Source organism: Mchenga conophoros, linkage group LG15, assembly GCF_057382185.1.
Source record: "Mchenga conophoros isolate Kocher_MC1m ecotype Shallow Benthic linkage group LG15, M_conophoros_male_GT1.1, whole genome shotgun sequence".
Lineage (NCBI taxonomy): Eukaryota > Metazoa > Chordata > Actinopteri > Cichliformes > Cichlidae > Mchenga > Mchenga conophoros.
In genome coordinates this window covers 19,456,471-19,483,975 of record NC_140540.1, presented here as the reverse complement: position 1 = coordinate 19,483,975, position 27,505 = coordinate 19,456,471, and the positions used below count along the sequence as shown (strand labels likewise).

At 38.7% G+C, this 27,505-nt stretch overlaps 1 protein-coding gene across 2 annotated transcripts in view; it reads right to left on the bottom strand.

Annotated features, from left to right (window-relative positions):
- The window catches only part of LOC146558206 (exostosin-1), a 353,884-nt gene that overhangs the window by 34,920 nt on the left and 291,459 nt on the right, over positions 1-27,505 (bottom strand). For both annotated transcript variants that reach the window (XM_085246143.1, XM_085246142.1), the window contains 5 exons: positions 20,292-20,399; positions 9,938-10,057; positions 6,527-6,659; positions 1,672-1,790; positions 610-705 (listed from right to left, as the gene is read on the bottom strand). In XM_085246143.1, the coding sequence (XP_085102269.1) occupies positions 610-705; positions 1,672-1,790; positions 6,527-6,659; positions 9,938-10,057; positions 20,292-20,399 (576 nt within the window). The remainder of the gene's footprint in view (positions 1-609; positions 706-1,671; positions 1,791-6,526; positions 6,660-9,937; positions 10,058-20,291; positions 20,400-27,505) is intronic.

Below are 27,505 nucleotides of genomic sequence, written 5' to 3'. Positions count from 1 at the left end.
GTGGCTGTTGGATGATACTGGCTGTTGCTGGGTAAAAAAAAGTGGGTGCTAAATTAAAAGCCATCTTGTAACTGCTTTGGCTGCGTTACTTCGAAGAGAAACGGTCTGGGATTGCTTTTTTTTTTACCTCTCACTATCGCTGGGTGAGGAGGTAGCGAGTGCTTGCAGACAGTGTCAGCATCTTCCATGTAATCTGCTTATGACCACAGTCATTGCAAGGAGGTTTCGAGTTCGGCCCCATTAACTTCTTTGCAATGAATTTCACCTAGTGACCGCCAGCAATCTCCAGCCATCACTCAGCAACCACCAGGTGAATATATTTTCCTTAAACTTCATAAAACTGGTATAAAATGTGCAAACTATATAACACAGTGTAAGTTTACAGCATCTAATCCTATAGCTTTATGATATTCTCATTTATGTTATTGTTATTTATTTTTTTTGTGTGTTATTGTTTTCCATCTTCCTCTAACACAGCTCCCAGAACATCAGCTGAGTGTTTCAGTCGCTTTCATATCTGGCGTGCCCCTAAGCAGGTCAGTTTTTAAAGTTTTTAAATTTAAATCTATTTTAATACATAATGGATGTAAAAAAGTCAACAGCCATTACCTTGGTCTGTCCTTCAATGACAGTGAGAGGCACACTGGTGGAGGGCCACTTGTTTCTAGGAGGTAAAGGCTTGTCGCAGTTCCATAAAACCACAATCTGTGTGGGGAAAGAACATGGTGTCCATTAATATTATACAAGCCCAAACATTGTTGTGAATAGGCTTCTCCACAGAAGGTTTTGAATGAGCTGATATTCCTCATAATGAAATGTCCGTCCTATTTTTCAAGAAGCAAAGACCAGCCAGGGGCTTCTGCTTTACAGAGAACCCTTGCTAAAGAATACCTTATTATCAGAGTGAGTACATATATAATCTTTAGTGCCAGAATACAAAAAATGTTCTTTTTCCATTAGCCTGTGAGTGCGTGAACTGTGTTAGTCATCACCGAGTTTGTTTCAAAAGCTATTGCACTTTCAGTATATTTACATGTACATGAATATTTATAGTAAAGCTTAATTCAACATATTTCATTAAAAAAAATCCACATTATATAAGAGACTGCTTATGCAACAGACCTTTAGTCCTCAGGTATTACTCTAGTGCCTTTTTCTAGTACTTTTTATAACATGTGTAGAATAATAAAGCTTGTTTAAAAGCTTTCTAGATAAATTACGGCGGTCAAGAAGACTTGTGTGAAGATTTAAAGCAAATTATCAAAAAACAAACATTATATTTGGTATGTTATTTGAAAAAGGAGCAGAAACTGGAATATAAAACCTACAATAATCACTTATCTACTTTCTCATTTTTTAGACCTTTTTTAAAAAAAAAAATTTTTTTTGATTTTCTTACTGTTATATGAGGAAAACATAATGAAGGAATGGAAACGTAGGAATGAGACAAAAGAAAAGGGAAATAAGGAGGGAGGAGATATGGAGAGACAAGGTTATAGAAGAAACACATTGATAACATAAACATCAACTGTCAAGTCAAACATTTTAGATCACTGAGAATTAACACCTCCTGACACTGTTTGCATTTCACTGCATATATGTGAAACCATTCTTTCATCTTTTTCCTGAACCGCAGCAGAAATCACAGCAAAGTTCAGACACATATCCCACCTGTGCACAGAACTTGGACTTGGCTACAGCGATGATGAGCTTCACCACAGGGGATATCTGGGACTGCAGAGGAGTTACCATATGGATCACAGTGGTGAACTGCTGCGATGGGCTCTTACCTGCACAAACATACCCATACTTCACAAACAGCTGTCATGTGTAAACTGCATTTAGGCTCTTAAAACAACAACAACAACAACACAAAAAAACCCCAAACACAGATTTGTGCAGATGTAGCTCTCCATAAAGCTCCATCACGGTTAACTGGACACAGAGTGCTCCACGCTGCACCCGTCATCCATCTTTATGACAGCATATATACCCCCTGGTTCAGATGGCTGACCATGAGTAAACATGTCTAATCCAAGAGTGAACAGTTTGCTTTGAGTCTCTTTTACTCAATTGCAAATGATGCTGATTTGTTTCTATAATGGGTATTTCTGTTTCTACAACACTTGTTAGATACTCTCTTGCATTTTACCAAAACAAACAAATGAACCAAACAGAACAAAAAGAGAAGCAGCAAAGCAGAATGAATTGAAGCTTCTTTGACAAATGGTATTCAGAAAAGAGTGGGATGGGAAGAGTTGTAATTTTGAGAACCTTATTCTCCCTGTGGCAAACCTGTGTCAGAAAAATGTATTGATATAATAAAGCACGAGCTTCTTAATACATCTTCTGTTTCAAAATAGATTGATCTATTATTGTCAAATATTACAGGATTTAATTCACATTAATGTTATTAAGATGGCTGAGAATATAGAAAACATACACTGTTTTTGCACTGTAAACTTTGCTGCATTCATAATCACTGCAAACATTATCTGACTAGTATTAAATCGTTCCACAAGGCTTTCATGGGGCAAGAAATGATCAGAAATATCACACAAACAGCAACAAATTGTAGTCTGTGTAAATACTGATGGTGATTTTCTTCTTCTTAATCTGATTAGCAAATAAGTTGTGTAAACTGTGAATATTTGGCAGCTGTGAGCTGTGTAATTAGTCTAAATACCCTAATAATCTCACAACAGCACTTTGTAATACACTCTAGTACGCGAGGACGCATTCTAATCATCTCGCCATTTATAATTATTACATTATTATAAATTATTATAAATTAATGTTTCATAATTGAACATATGAAACAAAGAGGTTCATAATGAAGAAAAATAAAAATATAACATTAAAGTTCTGTGAAAAGCAGAGGTTCCAGGAAACACTAGCTAATACAACCTCAATTCCAAAAAGGCTGAATAACAAAATGCAATGGTTTGTCATAAACACACATTTTGACATTTTCACAATAAACAGTGTTATAGAAATACATTTGCTTCCTTCCTGATTTCTTTTTGTGTGTGTATATTTCTCACACTTTCACATTTCGAATCGTCAAGCAAATTTAAGGCAAGATGACCTACGTATGATAGTTTTTAAACAATTTGATCTATAAAGGAAAAAGATTGTTTAAACCTACCTCGCCCGGGTGAAAACCTAATTGGCCCCTAAACATAATAACAACTTGTGCTGCTCTTGGTAGGAAGAACTGCAATTAAGCATTTGCGATAACTGTCAGTGAGTCCTCTACATGTATTTTTGTCTACTCTAAGATGCTCTTTTTATACCCCATCATGTTACTGACTTGTTGCCAATAAACCTAATTAGAATCACAATGTTCCTCCTGCTCTTTCTTTTTAGTATCACTTACTATTCCAGCCTTTCCAGCTCTAATTTTAACTTTTTTGAAGTCGTTACATTTTACAAAGATTCTCATCCTCTGTTTTGCAATTCAAAATAATGGAATCCATCCATCAGTACTTATGCATGAGACATCTATAATTTAGCTTTTATTTAACGTCATTTCAATAAGTTCCAATAACATTATTTGACAGAGTGAAAATCTTCCATCATATTAAAGGTACTGGGTGTTAACATAGATTTTTGTTCTCTTTTACATGTTTAGCATGTTTACCAAGTGATCACATGGAATTTATTTGCTGTCGTTTCCTTCACTTCAAGAAGACCAAAAACTCTAAATTGCAGCAAAACTGCTTCTATTCTATTTTTACACACTGCCAGAAAGTAATTACAAAAAGTTAGATATCCCATGTGGGCAGCTAAAATGAGGATTGCAAAAATCTATAATAGATAAATGGGCAGGTAGATGTGGAAACACACACACACAGAAACACTGAACACTCAGAGCAGCCAAAGAAGGCCAGGACTGCAGGCACATGGCATGGCAAGTGTTGGGTGCATTTGGGAATAGGGGAAAACACTTCCTCATGGATAAGTGCAGCCAGAGTGCTCTTTAGTGTTGCTCTATCCATCTCTCTGACACTGGGCCCCCTGACCAGCCATCTCAGGTGGGCTTAGTGGTATTTATGGAAGCATGAGCTCTGCCCTTGTGGGGGTCACATAAATAGGGTTAAACCTTCTGTTTCTTGAAAATAGCTAAGCCATATTAATTTCTGTTAAACGGCATGTTTCCGTTTTTTTTTAGTATCAAAACCCTGTAAACATTGAAACATTCAGTCATAGAACAGAATGGAAGCTCTCTGAAATCAGATCATCAGGGGACATAAAGGACCTTACTCAAGTCTGAAATATTCAAAAGTTGAGAAGTTAACTTTGGAGGGATTTTGTAATTCTTAACAAATAATCAATTTCATAAAACAAGATAAGATGCAGTTAATTGCCTAGATGGATAGATTTGTTCTGGGTTCAAAAGCTGCAGATGCATACTACATAAAAAAAGAATAAAATAGAATACAATAAATTAACATGTACACAACTCAGCCACTGCCATAGTCCAAAAGTGAGCACACATATCTTAAACTTCTTGAAACACAGCCCGAGCAGTGTTCACTGTATTGGTCTGTCAAAGATGTTTTAAAGTTCTTAAACAAAAATTTTCTTAAGCAAATAGTCCTAAATACACTACGGTCTAGTGTTACTTGGAAAAATCAGAGCCTTGAGCCAGGAGTTTTACGCAACCAGTACCTTAGTGGTGTCTTGAGAGCAACTTTGCAACTCAGTTCTCATCTAGTACACTGGGACTAACTGACTTTGACAAAGCATTTGCTGATTTCAACTATATGTATAATTTAAAAGACAGAAAATCAGCATACATCAAATTTTCTCCCATCTTTAGTCACACTTTTATACTGACATGTCCTGCAAGCCGATCTGAAACTCAACACCATTAAAACTACAAATGTCAAACGAGCTATAAAATAGATGCTATATATAGATGCTATATTGGAACAGTATTGCTCTGATACATCAATTTCTAGAATATTAACACAACCTTCTTTTGTTTATATAATTTGAAGAAGCTGCAGAGCACAGATGACTGGACTCCTTTTCACACACTAAAATAAAACTGTAACTTGAGGCATCTGATAGCGATGTCTTACTTGTCCCAAGGCCGCTATGTATTGACATTAAGCCAAACTTTTTTAAACTATCAGGCCCAAGTTGCAACAGCTTTGCCATGAAAACTTATGGGAAGGTATCAGAGTGAGACCGTCTTATACACGGCGCTGACGAAAAGTTATTCCCCCAGCAGCAGCGCCGGTGATGGCGGCAGCAAAAATAGTGATTTACTGCAGAGGTGTAAACAAAACTGCTCCATCTTTGGTTCTCCTCTCTCTTCCTTCTAACCCTTGTGTCCACAATTCCTCAGAGAAAGACAAACATCGATCTGAGTTACAGCCTCAGACTACTGAGAGTCTCTCTGGTCTGCACACCCACATAAACATGCACATATAGAAGCCTTATTTCTTTCCCTGCAGCTTCAAGTTTCTGAACTATGCCCCAACAGGAGTCTTGCAAAATTTTACGTATACATTTTAAAAACAATATTGCAGAATTTTATTACAGCTGCCGTTGTTAACCACTTATCTGACCTGTCATAAGTCATGCTGCTTGTACATTCACTGTTTTAGGCTCTATAGACAGCAGTTTCTAGCACAGTTTAGGCAGCCAATGAAGTCCAAGTTGACTGGATTTGAAATTTGTTGGTAAACACATCCTCATTTTACAATTTTTTTACTCAGTGATATGGTCATTGTGTTCAGAGGCGAAAACTTTCAGAAAAACACAGGAATTGTCACAGAAACTTCTCTGTCACTGATCAAGGCTTTATGATACTGACAGCATCTGTTGAGCCTTCCTGGCTGTCAGTGACAATTCTGATATTTCCCTGAAAGAAAAGGGAATGTTTTGGATTCCAACAAAAACGAAAATGTGGCCACGTAATCGTTGTTTGCATGATGTGTCCTCCAGCTGTTAATATGATTGTGCCAAGGAGAACACTTAATGAAAACAAATAACAGAAAAACTGCGGCCATGCATCACAGCCCGGATTCAGTAATTATCATATATGTATCAAACTTGAGTTTATTAGCTCTGTGTCACAGGAAGTGGCATGCAATAAACTGAGTGACCTTTAGGCACCTTGAGACATTCAAGGGTATTTGTTTAAATCCTGTAAATCGCGAGCTGGATCTGCAGCAAACCTGACTTTTCCCCAGCACATGCACCACACTGTGGTTCATGTTTTGTGCCTCCTCTGACAAAAGGTACTCATCACTACTGAGTAGAAACACCCCACAACCCTTCTTGTTTTGAGGAAACCACACAGGTCAGGAACACTGCACAGCCCCCATCAAAGTTGCTGTGATCCTGACCTGCTTATTTCTCCAACGTGGTAAATCTAAGTGATCCTTCTCTTATTGGCAAGTACACTGCATTCCAGTTATTCACCTGTGCTGCAGCTAAGTCATTAAACAACAACCTATACCATCTGTGCTACACTGAAATGACTCTTACGGAAAGCTTATGTACTCACCCAGTAGAGCATAGTAAAAAGGAAACTGGGCGGCGTCAGTTGAGTACTGAGGGAGTGCATACAGACCACCAGGTAGGGAATTCCACAACAAACGGTTTCTGGATATAAGGGAGTCCACGCGGTCCTGGATGATCTGGATGAAGCAGAGAGGTAAAGCAGAAAGGAGGATGTGTGAAGAAAAAGAAGAATAAGATCAGGGAAACTTGTATTTTTTTTTTCAGTCAAACTGAAAAATCAATTGCCTGAAATTGCCCCCTTAACTCCGCCACCTAACAACAGACATGTACTAATATTTGAAATTTAAAATGACAGCTTTTTAGGTTATGTTAGGTGCTTTGAGAGGTCTCGAAGAGAGGAACATCTTTGCAGACCCAAGACACTTCATCCTGTGGAGCAACTCAATCCCAACATCAGCAGTCCATTAGTGAGTTAGCTAACACGATCCATCTGTCTTGTTACCGGAGGTTGGGTGAGCTGGTTGAATGTTGTGACAGTGAGCCAACAGGATGTAATGCAAGAGTAATGGAGCTGTTGATCCTAGCCAATTGGTTGGTTGCTACTAAAAATTGTATTTATTGATTTTTGCAAATTATATAGTGACATAAAAATCCTTGAATTTCATTTCGGGTTGTTTCTTCATAAATGGCATATGGGCTGTCTATATTTTTGACTTTTACATGCATATTTTAAATTTTTTACATGACTATAAACCATTCAAAAGTAGAGATATACCTAAGTAGTTTTGACTTATTGTGAAACTTAAAAAACACATTTTTAATTTAAAAAACAAACAAACTTTTTAATCACATTTCTTTGTATTTAGATCAAAACAGTGGAGGAAACAGGGAAGGGGAATTGACACTTACATCCAGCTCTTAACAGCCACACACACACATATATATGCCACACACCCACCTCCTTACACCAACTGTCAGGCTCGCAGTATGTGGGACACTACGGTTATCAGCCACGCTTCATTTCACCCGTTTAGCCTGGTGGCATGCTGGCTCTGACTTTTTAGCACATCTGGCCAACAGTATACAGCTGTCAGCGGTCTCCTGTCTAATTTCATACCCTGCTAGCACTGGGCATTTGGTGGAATTACCAAGGTCTTGTTTGTGCTCAAAAAAAAAAAAATGCTGCAATTTGAGGACACTTTGTATTATTAAGGTAAACATGAAGGCAAACATAAATTATAGTTGTAGGGCTTGGTGATGAAATTATCAGTCATTTTACAAATAGATGGGTCCTTATTCCTGGTGTTTGATAGATGGCATTGATGCAAACATTTTAATATACACAGCATTAAATTGGCTCAAACAGACAAATGTGTGACGTTATTACAGGCATGAGATCTTTCATTTCAATTGCATATGCCATACTTTCAGTTCACTGTATCATTTTTCTACTTTACATATGCATATGAAGTAGAAAATTATACACATAACAGGAGGCAAATTCTGAAAGCAAAAGTTGGAAAATAATAAGGAAAATAAAAAGGTTGTACTTTTAAGTACAAGGTAGTAGCTGTTTGAAACCCTTCAGGGATGGTTAGGCGTGCTTCATATTTTGAAAGTTTTGAAAGTTGATACCTTGATTGCTCATTTGTGCAATCAAAGCAATCAACTGAGCTATAGAATTAAAAAGGGAGTCATTATTTTATGACTAATAACAGAAAATAACTGTGCCAGCATTAAAAATTAATGGCTTTTCAGTCTGTTAAACTTTCTTTCTATTTGTACAAATTCAAAGAGGTAAGATATAAAATCAATAAGAATGATAAAGCCAATTTTCTTAGTCTTAATAAAGCCTAAATATGTGCAAAAAGATCTACCTGTATACCTGTGCTTCAAACTTACTTTGTGAAAAAGAATGGAGATTCCACCTTTAAACTTGCATTCAGTGTAACTTCAGCAATTAAATCAGACAACAAACTGGCCTACACAACAACCACAGCCCTCACCTAGTAATAATATTTTTACACACATTAAAAAAAATTAAGTCGAAAAAGTTAGTCTTTCTTTGTTGGTGTAATGATTGTAATAATAGTATTTATGTTATCGCTATGATGATAATTGTGATAATTATGATATTAGTATTCATGGTGGACGTGATAAATTAAAACAAACTGTGGGCTTTAGAAAGATCATAGCAATCATACTGATGTTTATGTAATGATACCTATGATTCTTCTGCTGATGTTGGTGATAAAAAGGATTATTATCCTCTGTGTCTGTGTTCAGAGATGATACAAAGCGCAAATGGTCTCTGAGGTCTGAATCGAGGTTGTAAGGAAATGAATTTCTTTTAAAACAAAAAAAAGAAAAAGAAAAAAAGGAAGACTAGGATGGCTTTTGTGGTACATGGCAATGACACAGGTTCATTTCTGTACATCAGCTGGTTAGGTCATTTAATGAGCCAGCCTGTGGGTTTCTAGCCTTGAGAGCGGGCATGAACGCCCACTCACATACTGCAGCCTCTTAAACCTGTAGGCTGCCAGACAGCATGGTCCTCCTTCACACTTGGTGCTTCACAACTGGCACTTCACGACGCCTATGTTTTCATTTCAGGCAACAAAATGCTGGTTTCCATCTTCAATATTTCTTTTCTTTTCTCAAAGATTGTCAGGTTAGGTTAAAATAAAACCTGAACTCCATGTAACGTTTTCTAGGTTAACCTTGCTGAATAGTCCACCAGAGATTTTATGAGCACTTTTCACACATAGCAAGAGGTTTTCTTTTCTGTTTGTCACTGATTAGAACTGATAAGTCACACACAATCTAGACTACCATTAGATACAGAAGGACTCCTGCTAAATATATGTAACTGTCACAAGTCTGATGACAGTGAAGAAAATGAACATTAAGTACTAGCTGGTGCCAAATCAAAGGGAAAGAGGGGCAGTAGCTTTGAGAGTTGAAAAAAGGATAAGTTCTATATAAAAATGTTATATGCCAATGGTGTATCAGCGGCTTTCTCACATGATGCTAAGGGTTTATTGCAGAAAAACACAGTTTTATGAAGAAAAAACAACAACAAAAAGTCAAACTGTAACCCTGATCTCAAAACAAACTTTGAGCATGCCAAATCACCCCCAGTAACTTTGATATACCTTCACTGAGTGTTTGAACACTGCATTGCCGAGCTGCTTCTGAGTGGAAATGTATGAATATGGAGCAGAAAAAGTACTGCAAAAGAGAGGGCACATTCAGCTAACCTTCTTTGGATAAAAAAAAAAATACTGACAACTGGAGAAAGAAATCTTTCAAAGGTTTGTCTTTGGGAGGTGATGCATAGCCAGCGGCAATGTATAGTACAGAACAAGCTATAGCAGTTTGACTGACTAAATGCAACTCTCCTGATGAAAATAAATCCACAACTCCCATTTAAGACAATGTTTTGCAAGCTTACCTCAAGAGTTGTTAAGACTATTTTGGCTATGGAGGAGAAGTAGGCGTCCCAGAGGAACTGAGTTTGCTGGCGGAGAGCCAAGATCCTGTCATGGCCCACGGACCGGGTAATGGAGGGAACCTGTGGAAAAAATAGACAAAGAAGATCAAGATGACAGTGAGACAGATTATATTATGCTAGATTTTTAAACAATGCTGAGTGAAAGATGAGAATCGGCGGAAGGCAAATAGGGTGGAGGAAGCATTAATAATTTGTGGACATGCAGAAAAGATTAAGGGAGATTTTCCCCTCAAGACTCTTCCACCACATCTTACTTTGTACTTACCTCCATTGATAGTGTTTCAACTAAACCACCTGCTATTCAGCTCCAGTTCTGTATTCACCTGAGAGTTAATTCATCTAAGTGTATGCTTGGAATATATATATATATATATATATATATATATATATGTACTTTTTTATATAGATGAGTTTGATGAGCTCTCCAAAGCTAAAAGATATTTAAGCTTTAGTTTAGAATTACACAAAACAGTTAATCAGCTTATCATAGATGTTACATTACCTCAACAACTTATTGATCATTGTTAATTTATTTTTTCCTGGAACAGAAATGAAGGGGAATGAAAAAGCCAAGTGCCAGCAACCGCTGCTGATAGCTAAGACCCACAAGAACAGCCCATGATCTCACTGTTCCCAGCACACACTAACATACAAAACATGAGCAGCTTGCCTGAGTGGCACCTTTAGGGAGAGACAGTGAAAGCTTAAAATTAAGGAACACCATGATCCTGACTTGGGAGCTAAACAACCGGATATGCCAGGGAGATGGTGCAGGATGTTGTCTTGATGTCCAGCTTGGAAAACAACAAAGTACTACAAGATGAGATCAGACATAACCATACATGCTCCATTGAGCTTGACAATAAAACAGTCAAGGGAATATTCCAGCCAGTGTTTCTAAAGACCCTCATCGGGGGCGTATTTGAAGCCCAAGAACTGTTTGGTGTTTCCCCATGGACAAGAAATCTCCCGTCAATAAACATTAGAGTGCCAACTGGTTAGACTTGGCCAATGAAAAGGCCACTATAATGTGGGGAAATAATGAGTGATGGTGATAATCAGTTTTCCCGAAACACTCATCATTTTCCTGAGGGTGTTGGGGACTTTTATTTAAAGAGTCCCAAGCCACTTGGCTCTATCGGTCATGCTTTGACCAGGGAGCTCTCATCTTACAGTGATCTGTGAAGCCTAATGAGGCGACTCCGACTGACAGTCATCCTGTCTGGAATTTCTTCAACTGATATTTGTATACCAATTTCCACATGCATTATGTGTCCAATAATATCTTCATCCCCTCTGCTTCAAGGCGAAATGATCCCTTCATTCATTTAAATGAGACCACTGCATTGACAGGAGTGCTGATACAGTGGGTGTTGGCAAAAAAACAAACTGTGGGGCTGATAAGCAAAAACACTAAAAGATAATATAATTGAATGAATGGAAAAAGTAAAAGTGTACATTCTATATCATGCTAATACTTTTGAGTTTTCATCCATTTCTTTCCATTTATTGGTTGGATTTAAACAGGTTTCATTTTTGCCTGGGTTTCTTTGGTTTACTGTACTATTGATTTTTGCATGCTTCGTTTTGCTAAAAATTATATATTCAGTTTACTTTGCAACAAAAGTTGCAATTGTTTGCCTTTGAAACTTTGCATTGCTGGGCTGTCCAATTAGCCTTCACACCCATATTCATATTTTTTAAACTGGTCTTTGTCATGGTCCTGCGGCCATGACACAGTGACTTTGTGTTTGTGTTCCTTATTGTTATTATTCTCTTTATTATTCTTGGGCTGTTTTGGGATGGTTTGTGTTTTGGGATTTTAGATACTGGGTTTTGGGTTTGTGCTCCCTCTATTGGTCCCTGGTGTTAGTGTTCCCCTGTCTCGTCAGGTTAATCAGGTCCAGCTGTGTCTCCCACCTGTGTGTGATTTCCCAGTGTCTCTCTGTGTACTTATAGTGTGTGTTTGCCTCTGTTCCTGGTCGCGTCGTCTGTGTTCATACCTGGTGTAATCCCCTGCGTGCTCTCCCTGCTGTTCTCCCTTCATGCTCAGGTTTGCTATTTCTTTGTGTAGTTTCTCCCAGTTAGTTCATCCTTAGTTCTGTTTTACCATCCCCACTTTATATTGGATATTATCAATAAATCACCCTCACACCTGAATAAGTGCTGCGTTTTGAGTCCTCCTTCCGCTCTCCACACGGCCGCTGCCCCGGACCGTGACAGTCTTATTAAATTGCTTTTATGTCATATGACTACAGTGATGCTGCTTGCATTTTAATTTATCTATTTTTTTATGCTTCGCTCTTTTCACACAAGAATAATAAATAAACACGACTGGATTTCATCTCTGACAGCCCTGAAAATATTTTGGGTAGCGACAGATTTACCAAGCAGGGTGAATTAGTGTGAGGCTGCACTCACAAGACTGCATTGATAGTAGTGGTTTTCAGTCAACTGCCTCCTACAACCCTTAGTAAATATTTTTTGTATGATTCATTTAAAAGCTTTCCTCCCATAATTTTGATCTCTGAAATCGAAGGATCTTCAAATACATGCTGAATGCAAGGCCAGCTGCAAAAATAGCTGTGTCCATGCTTACCACTGTGCCTCTACAGTAAGTACAGATAACACAAGTATTTTTTTTTAATGCTTGGACAGAGCATTAGTAAATCTGGCCCACAGAGTGATGACAAAATTGCATCAAAAATGAAAGAGTCACAGATTATGTGGCAGAGTGTTGATAATTATGGGTAAAAACCAAAAAAAGCACTCACAGTACAGAGGGGCTCTGCTGCTTATCCACTTTATAACAAAATTGTATTATAATTGCTTTTTCATTTACTTTTAAAAGATATTTATTTCACATTTGCGTGATCTGAAAACCCCACATTAATCATGAACTCAGGAAAGCGGTTGCGCCGGTGTTGACGTCACTGGGATCTGCCTACAGCAGCACAAGCTTTAATTGTTCAGCTCTCTGAGGTGGAATATAAACAACACCAATCAAATCAGCCCCATTCTCTTTCCCTCGATTGACTCTAATAGTGTTTATGTTTCTCAGCAGGGGGGCGTTTTGTGTGTGTGTGTGTGTGTGTGTGTGTGTGTGTGTTGTGTATTTCCCCTCTCCATGGAGAGAACAGAAACTCTACATAATAAACAGCCAGGTATTGCTGTGCTCAGTGATGTAATTGAAAGTAATGAGATTCAACTCTCTCAGCAGGTGTTACGGCTTCAGTGTTGCATGAGTTCCTGTGTGTGTGTGCGCGTGTGTGTTTGTGTATGTACACGCGCATGCACGTGTGTAGGTAGTTTCTAGTGAACAAAAAAAAAAGGAAAAAAAAGGGAGAAACCAATCAGGGCAAGCATACGGAATTTGTTTACCAACCAAAAACTAAAATATATTCTGGTTAAATATTTCACTGATTATCGCCTTCTTTATAGATGTTGTCATCTGGACCAAAATAATTAAATGAATAAATTCTGGATGTTTTAATGCTTCTTAAAGGTGTTAAGCTGACCGTTGAATAAACCATAGAGCCCGAGGCTAAAGAATCCTTTCTGATATCTACTTTCCAGAAAATGATTTTATTCTTGCCACTCTGCCGACTGCCTCAGTGCTGAAAGAAAGAAATGAAACGCCTTCAAGGTGTCCTCAACATCTATAAATGTGTGTTGAATGAAAAGCGGAAACAACCTGTATTGCTGTATCCCTTTTAAATTAATTCATTAATGTTTATTTATGTAACATTATATTAAACTGCTCAACTGGTGTTTATTTAAAACTGACAGGAAATATGCAGATGACTTTATTTCCTCTAAAAAAATGAGTTCCTGTCTTTTATCAGGAATTTGGATGACATAGATGATTTTCTGGAAAAGAAAGGTGGTTTTTGAACCACCACGATGTATACAGTTAGGTCCGTGACAATGACAAAGTTTTTGTAGTTTTATTTCTGAGTGATATATTTGCACTGGATCTTTCAATATGAGGAGAAACTGACATAAGTAAAGGGGGCAACTATTTGCCTGAAAAAACCTTTTGGCTCTCGGAGGAGACGGACGCACTTTTTCTCCTCTCCCTTATCTTCCCTGCTTAGTTCTTATGTCCTTGTCTAGTCTCGTGTTTTTTGTATTACTTTTCCCTGGAACACACTCTCACAGTCTGTTTCTAAAACCTAAAGGGAATTATGGATTTGATCAACTGGTCTCTGAATGCTATTGACACCCTTTTCTCAAGGAGAAGTCTGGGAGGGACTTTCCCTGCCGGATACACGATGGACGGGTGGCAGAAATGGAGGATCGTGTGCCTGGCAGGACTGTCGATCGAGGACGCTGAAGATATCTACCTATTCGGAACCATGATAACAGGGTTCTTGCTGATCGGAGCTGGCTTGACCCTGACTTATCAGAGAATTAAGAAAGGGGAACCGGCTGTTCAAACCCCCCCAAGGCTGCCCGCTGGGATTGAAACGATGGTACGAGGCGCGACTTCTCAGAACTGGCTCATTGAAAGCAGCATGGTTAAGACCTTGGAGACGCTTACAGCTGCCGTGAATACTCAGAATAACACCTCTGAGCGTATATTGGGTTACATCAAGGAGAGGCCTGCTCAGAATAACACCTTTGAGGGAAAGTTGGATTACATTGGGGTGGCTGTAGCTCAGGTGGCAGAGCAGGTCAGCCACTAATCAGAAGGTCGGTGGTTCGATCCCAGGCTGCCTCCTGGCTGCATGCCAAAAATCCTACCCCATGTTTGCCTACTGGTGGTGGTCAGAGGGCCCGGTGGCGCCAGTGTCCGGCAGCCTCGCCTCTGTCAGTGCGCCCCAGGGCAGCTGTGGCTACAATGTAGCTTGCCATCACCAGTGTGTGAATGTGTGTGTGAATGTGTGTGTGAATGGGTGAATGACTGAATGTAGTGTAAAGCGCTTTGGGGTCCTTAAGGACTAGAAAAGCGCTATACAAATACAAATGCAGGCCATTTACATCGTAGAACAGCTCACTGCAGTCGTGAGGTCTCAGAATCTGCTCTCTGAGCAAAAGAATGACAACACCACGGAACTGAAGGTTGATAACATCATGGAGAAACTTGCGGTTCTCCAACGGGAGATTGAGAGACCAGTGTCGGAGTGTTAAAGAACAGCTTTGAAATTCTCATGAGTTGTTGCAAAAGGAAAATTAACATCATAATTTTCTACCCCTTCGGCGCCAGCTGTGGGCTCAAGGCTGGAGCCGAACAAAACTCCCTGATAACGACTGTGTTGAGTCTGTTCCTTCCCATTCCATGCAAGGCCACCTGGGTTGGCTGAAAGACTGTTTACTTAGCCTGGCAGGGCGAAGGACACTGTCTCAGCTGAACTATGGACACGCACACACATACATATACTGATACTGATAAGCACTCACTGACGGATCACCCTCCCTACCCCGGATCCAACGCCACCTCCAACGCTTACCTCCCCTCTGATCATAGCTGGACTGGCCATCGGGCATACCGGGCATTTGCCCGGTGGGCCGCTGGCGATTTTTTGTTTTTATGGGCCGATGGATTTATTAATTTTTTTAGGAAGGGTATATATATATAATGAAAGGTGTTGGATTGGCCAATTGGTCATGATCGACTCTGGGCTGGACCAATTACAGCCGAGGAGGCTGGATGCACCCGCCCCCTTGTTTAGCAATCACGTGATTTTCGCGCATTGCATGCCGGGAACTAGTGGCAAAACAATCCAAGTACCGCATCAAATGCAAGCATTTGCAGCACCGCAAAACGTTCATTCTCCGGTTCCAATACCTTCTTGTTTTTTCTTTGGCGCACAAAAAAGGAATGTACAAAACAAAAGGAAAACAATGCCGGTCCGTACAAAGACAGACTCGAGGAAAAGACAAAGAAAAGATACGAGGAAAAAACAAAGGAGTGAAAGTGTCAGACCCTTACGAGCACACAGAGGGACAAAAGACATCAGCGTGCTGCCCAACTTTCACCACGCTCAGATTTATAATTATACGCTTCTTGGAGTGAGTGCATACACTCATGAAGTTTAGTAACTTCAGGTCACTGCAACAAGCCCAGGTACAGTTTACCGACGGATGGGTACAGGACCTTGAAATGCACCGTGTAGAACGAAAGACCATCGTACGAACAAAGGTAAGTTTACCAGTCTCACAAATCGTCTCCATAAATACACATTCGTTAACCGTTTATTAATATAACCTTTGAGCTCAACGGTAATTAATTAGTAGTGGAAATAATTTTTGGTAGCATTACAGAAATGTAGCAGTGACAATAATATTGTATGTTGCAATCGCACTGGACAATTAGTGATACAAAACAACTGTTTTATCCTGTGAATAAAAGTATATGTTTTTGTCAATGTACCATGGTAATAACAGAAGCGAAACGCAATATTGTGTCAGGACAATTCACTATTTATGCACAATAAACAAAGGAGCATAGCGCGACAATTTCTGTTCAGCGCCAGACTTGCTTGTAACCTATATCACCAATTATGTTAAGAAAAATGACGTATTAACTACTACAAAACTCTGACCTTTGTGGGAATGCTTGGAGCAGACTAACATGTGAGCTGGAGTGTTCTGAGACGTTTATTATTATTAAACGTCTCAGAATTTGGTATATCCAGACCATCCGTGGGCTCTTACTTCGGAAACATGGCTTAAAAATTTTCTCTTCAACGACGTAATCCGATAAAAAACGATCTCTTTGCCCGTCGGCTTCCCGTGGCTGTCATGCGACCGGCTATTGCAGTTAATAATACAACAGCTTCTTGCCATTTTTTGGGTTTCTTTTTATCGCTGTGTAACTGAGTTCAATTGAAAGCCTGCGTGCGCTAGTACCTCTTGCCACAAGTTCCCAGAATCTTTTGCGGTTTAACCCTGAATGACGTCACATTTTCAATCTTTATCCTGGTGGGCCGGTCTCTAGTAAAAATGCCCAGGCCGATTTTTTGTCCCAGTCCAGCCTTGCCTCTGATGTGGACATCGGGTCAGTTGGAGGCGCAGTCGAAGATTGCAGCGGTACCAGATCAGATGTACACACTGGAACTCTTTCCCATGTTGCTTGTCCGTGTTTATTGTGCTATGGTGTGTTGATATCTGTGCATTCCTGTATTATCCTTCTGTATTACACATTTCGATGTTTTTTTTCCTCGCTACCTAGCTTGACCTGTCTCCCCAATGTGATGTTTGTATTGTATGTACGGTCGGCAAGGTCTGTCATCTCGGTTGTGGGCAAAAGACCTGCAACTGACAAATAAAGCCTATCTCATCTCATCTCAAAATAAACCTATAAGAGAGATTGCAAAATATGTAAGATTGGTTCAGTCGACCATCTATGACATTCTTAAGAAGAATGAATGCAGTGAAGCTCAGCGACACCAAAAGGCCCGCAAGCTCACAGAAAACAACTAAAGTGCATGATGACAGAATAGTTTGAAAGAAAAAAGGTTGATAATTGTAAAGGTCTACAAACAAGAGATGCCTTGTAAAGAGACGGTTTACAACAAAGTGCAAAAATCTGATAACAAGAATTGAAAAGGACCACATTAGATTTACCAACAAATAAATAAATAATCATTAGATAGATGAAACCAAGGTTTACTTGTATCAGAATCATGAGAAGAGAAAAATATGAAAAATGAGAGGAACGGCTCAGGATCTGAAGCAAACATCATTTGTCAAACATGGTAGAGGCAGTACAAATGAAGAAAACACTTTGGGAAGGCACTTACTGCATCCAAGTATTAAATGTCTTATGTATGTCTTATGGTCACTGATTCAGTCTCTTCCCTTCCTACCTTTGATTCTGTGCTTAGCGTGGCAGCAAAACAACAAGAACCACCGATTTGGTGAACAATGAAGAGAAACAACCCAACCTTCCCCAGTTTGAAATGTTAAAATGTGCCTCAGGTTGCATGATGCTTGTTCTGAAGTGACATGTATGTGACAGTCCCTTTATATGCCACTGTGGTTCATCACTCATGCATTTCATCTATTATCCTGAAAGCCTTGGAAATTAGCTGTGTTTATACCTGCCCCTGTCATTTCCTCACATGTCTGCATTAAAGCAAGGGAAATTAATCGAAAAATGTTTGCTTTGTTTGGATCAGTAATGAATGTGAACACCCTCAGTGTCGGAGGCTATGTCAAAACAAATCTCTCACTTCACACATTATCTTAACCAACAATTAGCACGCCTTTGCATGATGGTTTTATTTTAAGCAAATAAACCAAATAACAAAACCTCTGACAAGATTAGTGCACTATTGTGAGTCTCAGTAATGCTTAATAAGGAAAAAAGCCTGGTATGTTTTATCTAAAAGCCACGTTTTTTTAAGATGGCCTGTCTGCTATTGTGTGTTTCACATAGAAAAACCACAAACACACTAATTAAAAGCAAAAAGCCTACACATGCTTACTTCTGGACTTGCTGTCCAGGTGGTGGTACAGGTCACTGAGGCAACACATGGTAACACAGAGTTATTACAGTAAGTAAATATCACAAGCTCTACCCACCGCTGTAATGAAAGAGAACAGAAGGTGATCCAATTGTCGAATCATCTATTTTAGATAAAAATAGTTCAGAGCGTAGGTGTGAGTGTCTGTGCATGTCACTGCTGTCATAAAGCATATGATTTTAAAAAAGCCACATGATTGCAATGAGATTTTTAAATTTGGCACATATCGATGATGTGCTGACAGGTCACACTTTTATCAACACTTTTTCTCATCCATAACCTAACAATCACCATTTGATTACACAGACACCAAGTGCCAGATGCTATATTTCCACATTATATTTCTATTTGGACTTCTCTGGAAAAAGTCTCTGAAGCAAAAATGATTCACTGCACTATCATGGAGGCGGCATGATGGCACAGTGGTTAGCACTGAGATCTCATAGCAAGACGTTTTGGGGTTTAAACTGGCTGATCAGTCCTGTGTGGAGCTTGCACATTCTCCTTGCGCTTCTCTTGGTTTTTGATGGCTTTCTTCCACAGTCCACAGTATATGTTGGCATACTTACAGCAGGTCAACTGCAGATCCTAAATGAGCTGTAGGTGTAAAGAGCACAATGTGTTCAGGGTGTTGCCACATTTACCGGCTCCAGCCTCTGTGTGAACCTAATTGGATTAGTTACTAGGAAAATGGATAGAGCTTTGGTTTTATATTCAAAAGCTCACAGTCAAATTAAATTCATTTAAAATTACAGCATTTCGCTTTATACTTTATGTCATCCATGCCTGTGAATTGTGAGCGAAATGATAGCCATTTGAAATAATTTAGAGAAAATATACTCAATGAGAAAAAAGCTTTTTCCATGAAGTTTAGTGTAAAGAAGGGATAAATCAGAGGCCCCTCAGAGGCAGGACCTTCCACAGCTGTCGGAGCAGGAAGCAATAGCAGGTTACCTTTGCTAACAAGTTCTTTTAATGAATACACATTAGTAGGCCACTGGTATGGGATTGTAGGAGGCTGCAGATGCAGGCAAGAATAAGTCAGTTTAAGGCTTTAAAATAAGCAATAAAATCCTAAAATCTATTCTACAAGCCACAGATAGCAAGTCATTAAAAAGGCTATTTGATAAACAGTATCACAAACAAACACTTGATCTTTGAGGAATATTAAGTGCATACTTAGGATCTATTTAGTTTTTGACATGACTGCGTGCCCACTTGCAGGTAAGCCTTTCAGAGAGGCAGGAGTGTGTTGAGGAAATATTACACATTTTGTCAGTTTCTTCCAGGCTTCTCAAACTGAATACATGATTTGCATAAAAGTGCCTAAACTGAAATCAAGCCGATTAAACTCATATGGCAGCTTTGTTTGGCAAAGTTAGCCTATTCATGCTTCAGGGCCACAAATCTGTTTCCACGCATTTCTGATCTATGCATTGTGCTTGAAGTTTGAATCAGCCCCAGCTGGATTCTTATGGGTTCCCATGGGGATTCTAAGCTAGAGAGGACAATTATAACTGGGAAGATGGTGGCATTTCACCATCCAGACACTGAATTAGCCGGTGCTGAAAGGGCACCGTTTATCTTTTGTTGGTGTAAAGTGCAAGGAAAGTTTGTCCTCTTTATCCAGGTTACATGGTGGTGGCCTTTGCTAACTTTGAGCCATTTACATATTTATATGTAAAAAAAATTATATATATATATAATATGTATAATTTTTTTCTTCTGCATCTGTTCATACTATTGCTGGAAAACTCATACATCTGCTGAAGATCTAATTTCATTTCCCCATCATTTAATTTTCCAGTGTTTTACAGTACCTGTAATAGCAGCCTCTCATCGCCAATGATGGCGGCTTTCCTCCAGTCAATTACTTCAGAGAAGGGAAGCTCCCAGCCATTACTTAGAATAACTGGAATACATGCAGCCTGTGAGGAAATACAAATGAAAAATTAAAAACAAACATGAAGAAAGAGGCACTACAAGCAGAGGCCATTCTATTTTGAGCTGAAGTGGAAAATACGTCAGAAATTTACTGTTGTTAACTTTGTGGGCAACCATGGGACTCCTAGCGTAGCTTAAATAACACACTCTCACACACATTTGCAAATTGGATTTGTAGAAAGATATCAGCTGAGCAAACAGGGGGTGTAACATTAATTCACATTAAAGTTTTTGGGTGTGATTGTGAACTTGTCCAGTTGTTCACCTCAGCAGGGCTGTCCTCCCTATAAGAAATAGGTTAAATAAAGGCTAAAGAAAACATTAACTTGAAACTGTTTACAAGATTTAGTAGATAAAGTGAAGGAGAAAAATCACAGTGATGCATAAAGTGTAAGCAGAATTTTAAAGTAGAGCACTGGGATGGATCAGCTTTTGGTCTTTTTTTTGTAAGGCATTTATCTTCTTCGGTAGCTTCCCTTTAATGAGACACTTTCAACAGGTTCCAAATAAGTCTTTCAGAAACAAATGGAGTTGCCAAAAAGATTAAGGACAAAATAAACTGTATTTATTTATTTTTGCTGTATGCCTCAATATTTAGAGGGTTCATTTGTGTGACTTGATTCATAGGGAGCGGATTTCATTTCCCACAGGAGCTCTGTGCGTTGCTCTAAATTCATTTTATGAATAAGAATAACTTTATTAATCCCCAAAGGGAAATTGCTTTGTAACAGTTGTTCAAAATTGTGGAAGTTGTAAAATTATACAACTTCAGCAGAAAGAAAATAAATTTTACAACTAGATGAAACGAAGGACCTCCCATGACGTTCGCTGGAGCAGTTAGTCATTCTCAAAACGGTTCATCGTTCGTGTTTAATCGATGAGAGTTGATTGTGCACTCCTCTGCACTATTAAACTGTGTTTAAATGGAAGATACTCTATTTTCTGGCTAATTTGTTTCATTTCACATATTTTATGCATCATTTAAAGGCTTGTGGTGTTGTTTTATTATATTCTCTGCTAAGATTATTATAACAGCTTGAACAACTTTGCTTCACATGTTAGAAAGCAGTTCTAGAAAGCAGGTCTAGGCTCTTTAGACGCCGATCCATGACTGAAAATACATGGTATTGTGCGTTTTCCTATTCAGGTATGCTTGGGATCACTGTTTCCAGACATACTTTTTTGTCATCATAATTTCATTAATTTTAGCATGATCCCCAACACCAGTGGCTGAAATGCAGAGCCTCCAGCACATTTTATAGATAGCTGTAGACACTGCTTTACCTGCTCCCTGATGATTTGAACCACAAATTTCACATTTCAATTACTCTGAATACTTTTTGTCACTGATATGTAGAGTAGATGGACCAACTGAAGGGCTGGATGCATCTCTCGGGTCCTGCATCAGATCTTTTCTGTTTTTATTTTCTTTTTCTTGCTAGTATAAAAAGGCCTAACGATACAATTTAAAACGAGTTCTTTGCTAAGTTGTCTGTTACGTTTAGACCAAACCTGCTTAGCTGCCTGTTTTAACGCTTTAAGCATGTTTTTGCTTGTTAAGGGGCTTAACAAGCTAAAAACAAATTCCTCGAAAAGTAGTCAGGTATAAGGCGATGTTTAGCACTGTTGCCTAACAGCAAGAAGGTTCCTGATCTTAATCTTTTTGTTTGGTGTCTGTGCCTGTGTAGGTTTTTCTCGAGGTACTACAGCTTCCTCTCCTAGTCCAAAATCGTGCTTGCCAATACATGATGTGTGTGCAAAGAGCGGCTGCTCAGGCCAACTGTTGCCCCTCCACATGATTCACTCTGTAGACGACCATGCCAGAGTTGATCAATGTACACTCAGCGGAGCTGTCCCGTGTGACATCCTTCCAGGAATCATGCTGTAGCTCTATGATTCCTGGAAATCACAGCAGCAAAGGAGGAATTTAGTGTCTCTTTAATGTGCTTGTCTTGTCCACCACGGGAGTGCTTGTCTTCTCTCAAATAATTTCTTTAGCAAATGCTTGTCATCTATGCACATCTGACATGCAGCACTTAAGCACACTGCTTGAATATATTCCTTCTCTGGTGTACCAGGAACTTTTTTCTTGTTTTTTAATGGACAGAAACCTTCTGAGATCACTCATATCAAGTTCTTCAAGTAAGTTCAGCCATTTCTTTCACTAGTGTACAACAAAGAGGGCATCACAACCAAACAATATACTTAGAGATGGGACTGCAGGCTGATTCCTCCCACTCTGTCAAAGACTGAGGTTGCTGTGTCTAGTACTATAGGACACCGACTAGTGACAGTACAGCTTTAATTTTATATTGCAGTTTTTAGAACTGTTTCATTTCACTTAGAAGAAATAAAAAAAATTTCTCATGACTTTAAATGGAACACTTTTGAATAGAAACATTTTGTAATTTGGTAAGTTACCTCTATGTTGGTGAGTTATTTTTACTAAATCAAAAAGGCCAACTGCAGTTTCACTGATGAAAATTTCCAAAAATGAACAAATGTGTTTTTTGCAAATGAATTCTTCATGTGTGGTTGTTAAGTAGCGGCGCAGTGTCTGCAAAGAACGAACAAATTTCAGTATGTTTGGTATTTTCATTTAAAGTTCAAGTTTGACTGGATTCTCAATCAAGTGAAACCGAGAGATTAAAGGAGATTCACAAAATGCCGAGTGCATTACGGGTGACCCGTCGATGCAAATTCTCACTGCTTTGATTAGTCTGGCTTTGTGAGATGACGTTCTCTTTTCTCATCTTGTCTTTTTTCCCCACTGTCATCCTCTTACATGTCTCTCTCTTTGTCCGTCCTCTCCTCTACTGTCCTCTGAATTTTGATGATTATTAAACCACTGCAGAGGTTTATTTTCTCACCTCTAGCAAACACATCGGACATGCTGAAAAGGCCATTAAAATAATTGAGATGCATTTAAATGAAAGTTTAAATAAAAGCAATGAGAACATTTTTTAGACACTTCTTCTTTCAGCTAAACCTACTAGCTTTGATACTGTAAAATTCAGCCTTGATTTGCCCGTTGCTTTTGGTTAAAAACTGTGAAATGTATGGTACCAGAAATCAGCAACAGAGAAGTCAGTTGTGTTTGTCTTATTTGTCTTATGTGCACCCTTCTAGAAGCAGACATATAAATGTGTTTTAATTACTAACATTTATAGTTTAAAATACTTTGCTCACAATTAAAATATGTATGTATACCTTAAAATCTGCAAACTTTTACAAAATATATGTTAAGCATTAGTGAAATAGTGAAGAGTTCAACACAAACTGGAATTGTGTAAAGTTCATCTTCAAAGGAAACATTTTTGAACCTCTGAAATGTGCTGTTTTCACACAAACCTTTGGTCTAAGGGAAAACAGTTTTTGGTTTGTTTTGTGCTTTCTCAAGTTTCTCAAGTTACAACTTAATTAGTGAGTGTTTACAGTCAGCATTTTTCGTGCAAACTATTGAAGCTGACAGCAATTAAAGCAAATATTGAGGGTTTTAAACACAGTACATTCTTTGTGACTGACTTCACAACCATCAACCCCCAGCAATGCACATTTTTCCTTAGTGACTGGAGGTTGCCAGCGGGTCGTCAACTAGTGTCTGTGTTGTATAATAGAAATGGGAATCTCTAGCCAGCCTACGATATGATATTGTTACAATATTTCAATATTTTGGCACTGCATAAATAAAATTCATTTTCAGCTCTGATACAATATTATTGTAGCTTTTTACATTTTGCGATATGCTGATCATTGCAATAACATACACTGCATTTTATTTATTTTTTAACTACTCAAGTTGGCAATTTGAAGTCTGTTTCTGATAATATATGAATTACCTCTGATAAATTGTCAAAAATCACATATTTGTTGCTGCCTACATAAACAGAAATTCCTATTATCAAAAGTTCTCATTTATTTTTTACATTTCTGCTTAGCACGCTTTCTGTTCTATAAAATTACAACCAGCTGGCAGCCAGTTGAGTCTTCTGTAGTTCATTCCTGACAAAGACTCCTTTAGACTGATGGCAACATGTTAGCAATCTGTCTTCATTTATAAATTAGACAGCAATTATTTGCACACCTTCAGCAATCTCTCTGAGCATGACTGCAATTAGTCCAAGTCAGACTGTGGCTGTTTGCAGAAACATTACCTCCTATCAGGCAACATCTTCAATCACCTTATTGTCAAGTTATTGTGAATGTGCAACATCATCAGGTTCTGGGCAACCATTTGGTCACCAAAAGTTGCTGCTCGATTGAATACAATCTTTTGTAACAATACAGTAGTTTCTTGCCATATTTTTACTAGTGTGACCGAGCCATTAGCTTGCTGTATTACTGTGCTGTATCGATTTATGCCTCTATAGTGTCTAGGCTTGTGCAACCTAGTCCTAGTTAAACGTCTAAAATGTTCTAGGAAAACAGAAACACCATAAAGGTTTTTAGAGTGACAGTTCTAAAAAACTCCTGAGGTTAGCATGCACCGCCCATTTATGTCTGCATGTAAATGTGTATTCTGTCTACAACAGAATGCATAATCAGAAGCATAAAATAAACAAAGAAGAACAAGGAAAACAAGACTGCCAAGGGCAACCACAAGGCAGAGCCAGATACTTAATGTCAAAACAACATTACGACAACGTGCTAATGCAAGATGAAAACGTCTGCGGTCTGAGGATGAGTGTGAATGTCCCTTTTTTGCTTCTCTGCGGTGTATCAACAGAAAGAGGCTTTTCGTGTCAGTGAAATGACAGATTGCCAATAGTAATAAGACGCTGTGCTGTAGGAGGAGGACACGGAACTGTTTGATTAGTCAAGTTTCTGAGCTGAAGCCTTACAGCCTGACTGACAAGCCTTTACCGGTAATTCTGAGAAAACTTTAGAATGATGAGCACGCGTGCTTGGGTCTATTTTCTCTGAAAAAGGAAATGTACAGAAGAAAATTATTTAATTAAATTAAAAATCTGGGTGTTTTAGACAATAAATATTAAAACAAACACATTTTCTTTTTCTTTTTTTTTTAAAGATATTAAACCTTTTTTATTGGGAAGCATCCAATATTTTCTCTTAGGACTCTGACAGCAGCCCAGGATCCAAAGAGGACTTCTTCTTCATGATTTCTTTTTGTTTAAGTTACCATTATTAAAACATACAGCATAATATGTTATGTATAAACAACTAGAAAAAACAAAGGAAAAAAATCCCAATTTCTTTTAAGATGTTTGTTTCCCATATTATTTGTGAGACATCTCATATGATTTTGCCACTTTCTCGTTTTTTTCATACAACAGAAAATGTGCCCTCATGCGAAACATGAAATACAGGGAGTGCAGAATTATTAGGTAAATGAGTATTTTGTCCACATCATCCTCTTCATGCATGCTGTCTTACTCCAAGCTGTATAGGCTCGAAAGCCTACTACCAATTAAGCATATTAGGTGATGTGCATCTCTGTAATGAGAAGGGGTGTGGTCTAATGACATCAACACCCTGTATCAGGTGTGCATAATTATTAGGCAACGTCCTTTCCTTTGGCAAAATGGGTCAAAAGAAGGACTTGACAGGCTCAGAAAAGTCAAAAATAGTGAGATATCTTGCAGAGGGATGCAGCAGTCTCAAAATTGCAAAGCTTCTGAAGCGTGATCATCGAACAATCAAGCGTTTCATTCAAAATAGTCAACAGGGTCGCAAGAAGCGTGTGGAAAAACCAAGGCGCAAAATAACTGCCCATGAACTGAGAAAAGTCAAGCGTGCAGCTGCCAAGATGCCACTTGCCACCAGTTTGGCCATATTTCAGAGCTGCAACATCACTGGAGTGCCCAAAAGCACAAGGTGTGCAATACTCAGAGACATGGCCAAGGTAAGAAAGGCTGAAAGACGACCACCACTGAACAAGACACACAAGCTGAAACGTCAAGACTGGGCCAAGAAATATCTCAAGACTGGTTTTTCTAAGGTTTTATGGACTGATGAAATGAGAGTGAGTCTTGATGGGCCAGATGGATGGGCCCGTGGCTGGATTGGTAAAGGGCAGAGAGCTCCAGTCCGACTCAGACGCCAGCAAGGTGGAGGTGGAGTACTGGTTTGGGCTGGTATCATCAAAGATGAGCTTGTGGGGCCTTTTCGGGTTGAGGATGGAGTCAAGCTCAACTCCCAGTCCTACTGCCAGTTTCTGGAAGACACCTTCTTCAAGCAGTGGTACAGGAAGAAGTCTGCATCCTTCAAGAAAAACATGATTTTCATGCAGGACAATGCTCCATCACACGCGTCCAAGTACTCCACAGCGTGGCTGGCAAGAAAGGGTATAAAAGAAGAAAAACTAATGACATGGCCTCCTTGTTCACCTGATCTGAACCCCATTGAGAACCTGTGGTCCATCATCAAATGTGAGATTTACAAGGAGGGAAAACAGTACACCTCTCTGAACAGTGTCTGGGAGGCTGTGGTTGCTGCTGCACGCAATGTTGATGGTGAACAGATCAAAACACTGACAGAATCCATGGATGGCAGGCTTTTGAGTGTCCTTGCAAAGAAAGGTGGCTATATTGGTCGCTGATTTGTTTTTGTTTTGTTTTTGAATGTCAGAAATGTATATTTGTGAATGTGGAGATGTTATATTGGTTTCACTGGTAAAAATAAATAATTGAAATGGGTATATATTTGTTTTTTGTTAAGTTGCCTAATAATTATGCACAGTAATAGTCACCTGCACACACAGATATCCCCCTAAAATAGCTAAAACTAAAAACAAACTAAAAACTACTTCCAAAAACATTCAGCTTTGATATTAATGAGTTTTTTGGGTTCATTGAGAACATGGTTGTTGTTCAATAATAAAATTATTTCTCAAAAATACAACTTGCCTAAGAATTCTGCACTCCCTGTAGTCATAAGATACCAACTATTTGTCCATGAACAGGGATATGAATTGTTTTTATTTTGGTGACAGATTTTTAGATAATTTTAGGTAACTCATCATCCTAACCCTATATATATGTATATATACATACACATACATATATATACATACATATATATGTGTGTATATATATGTATGTATATATATATATATGTGTACATATATATA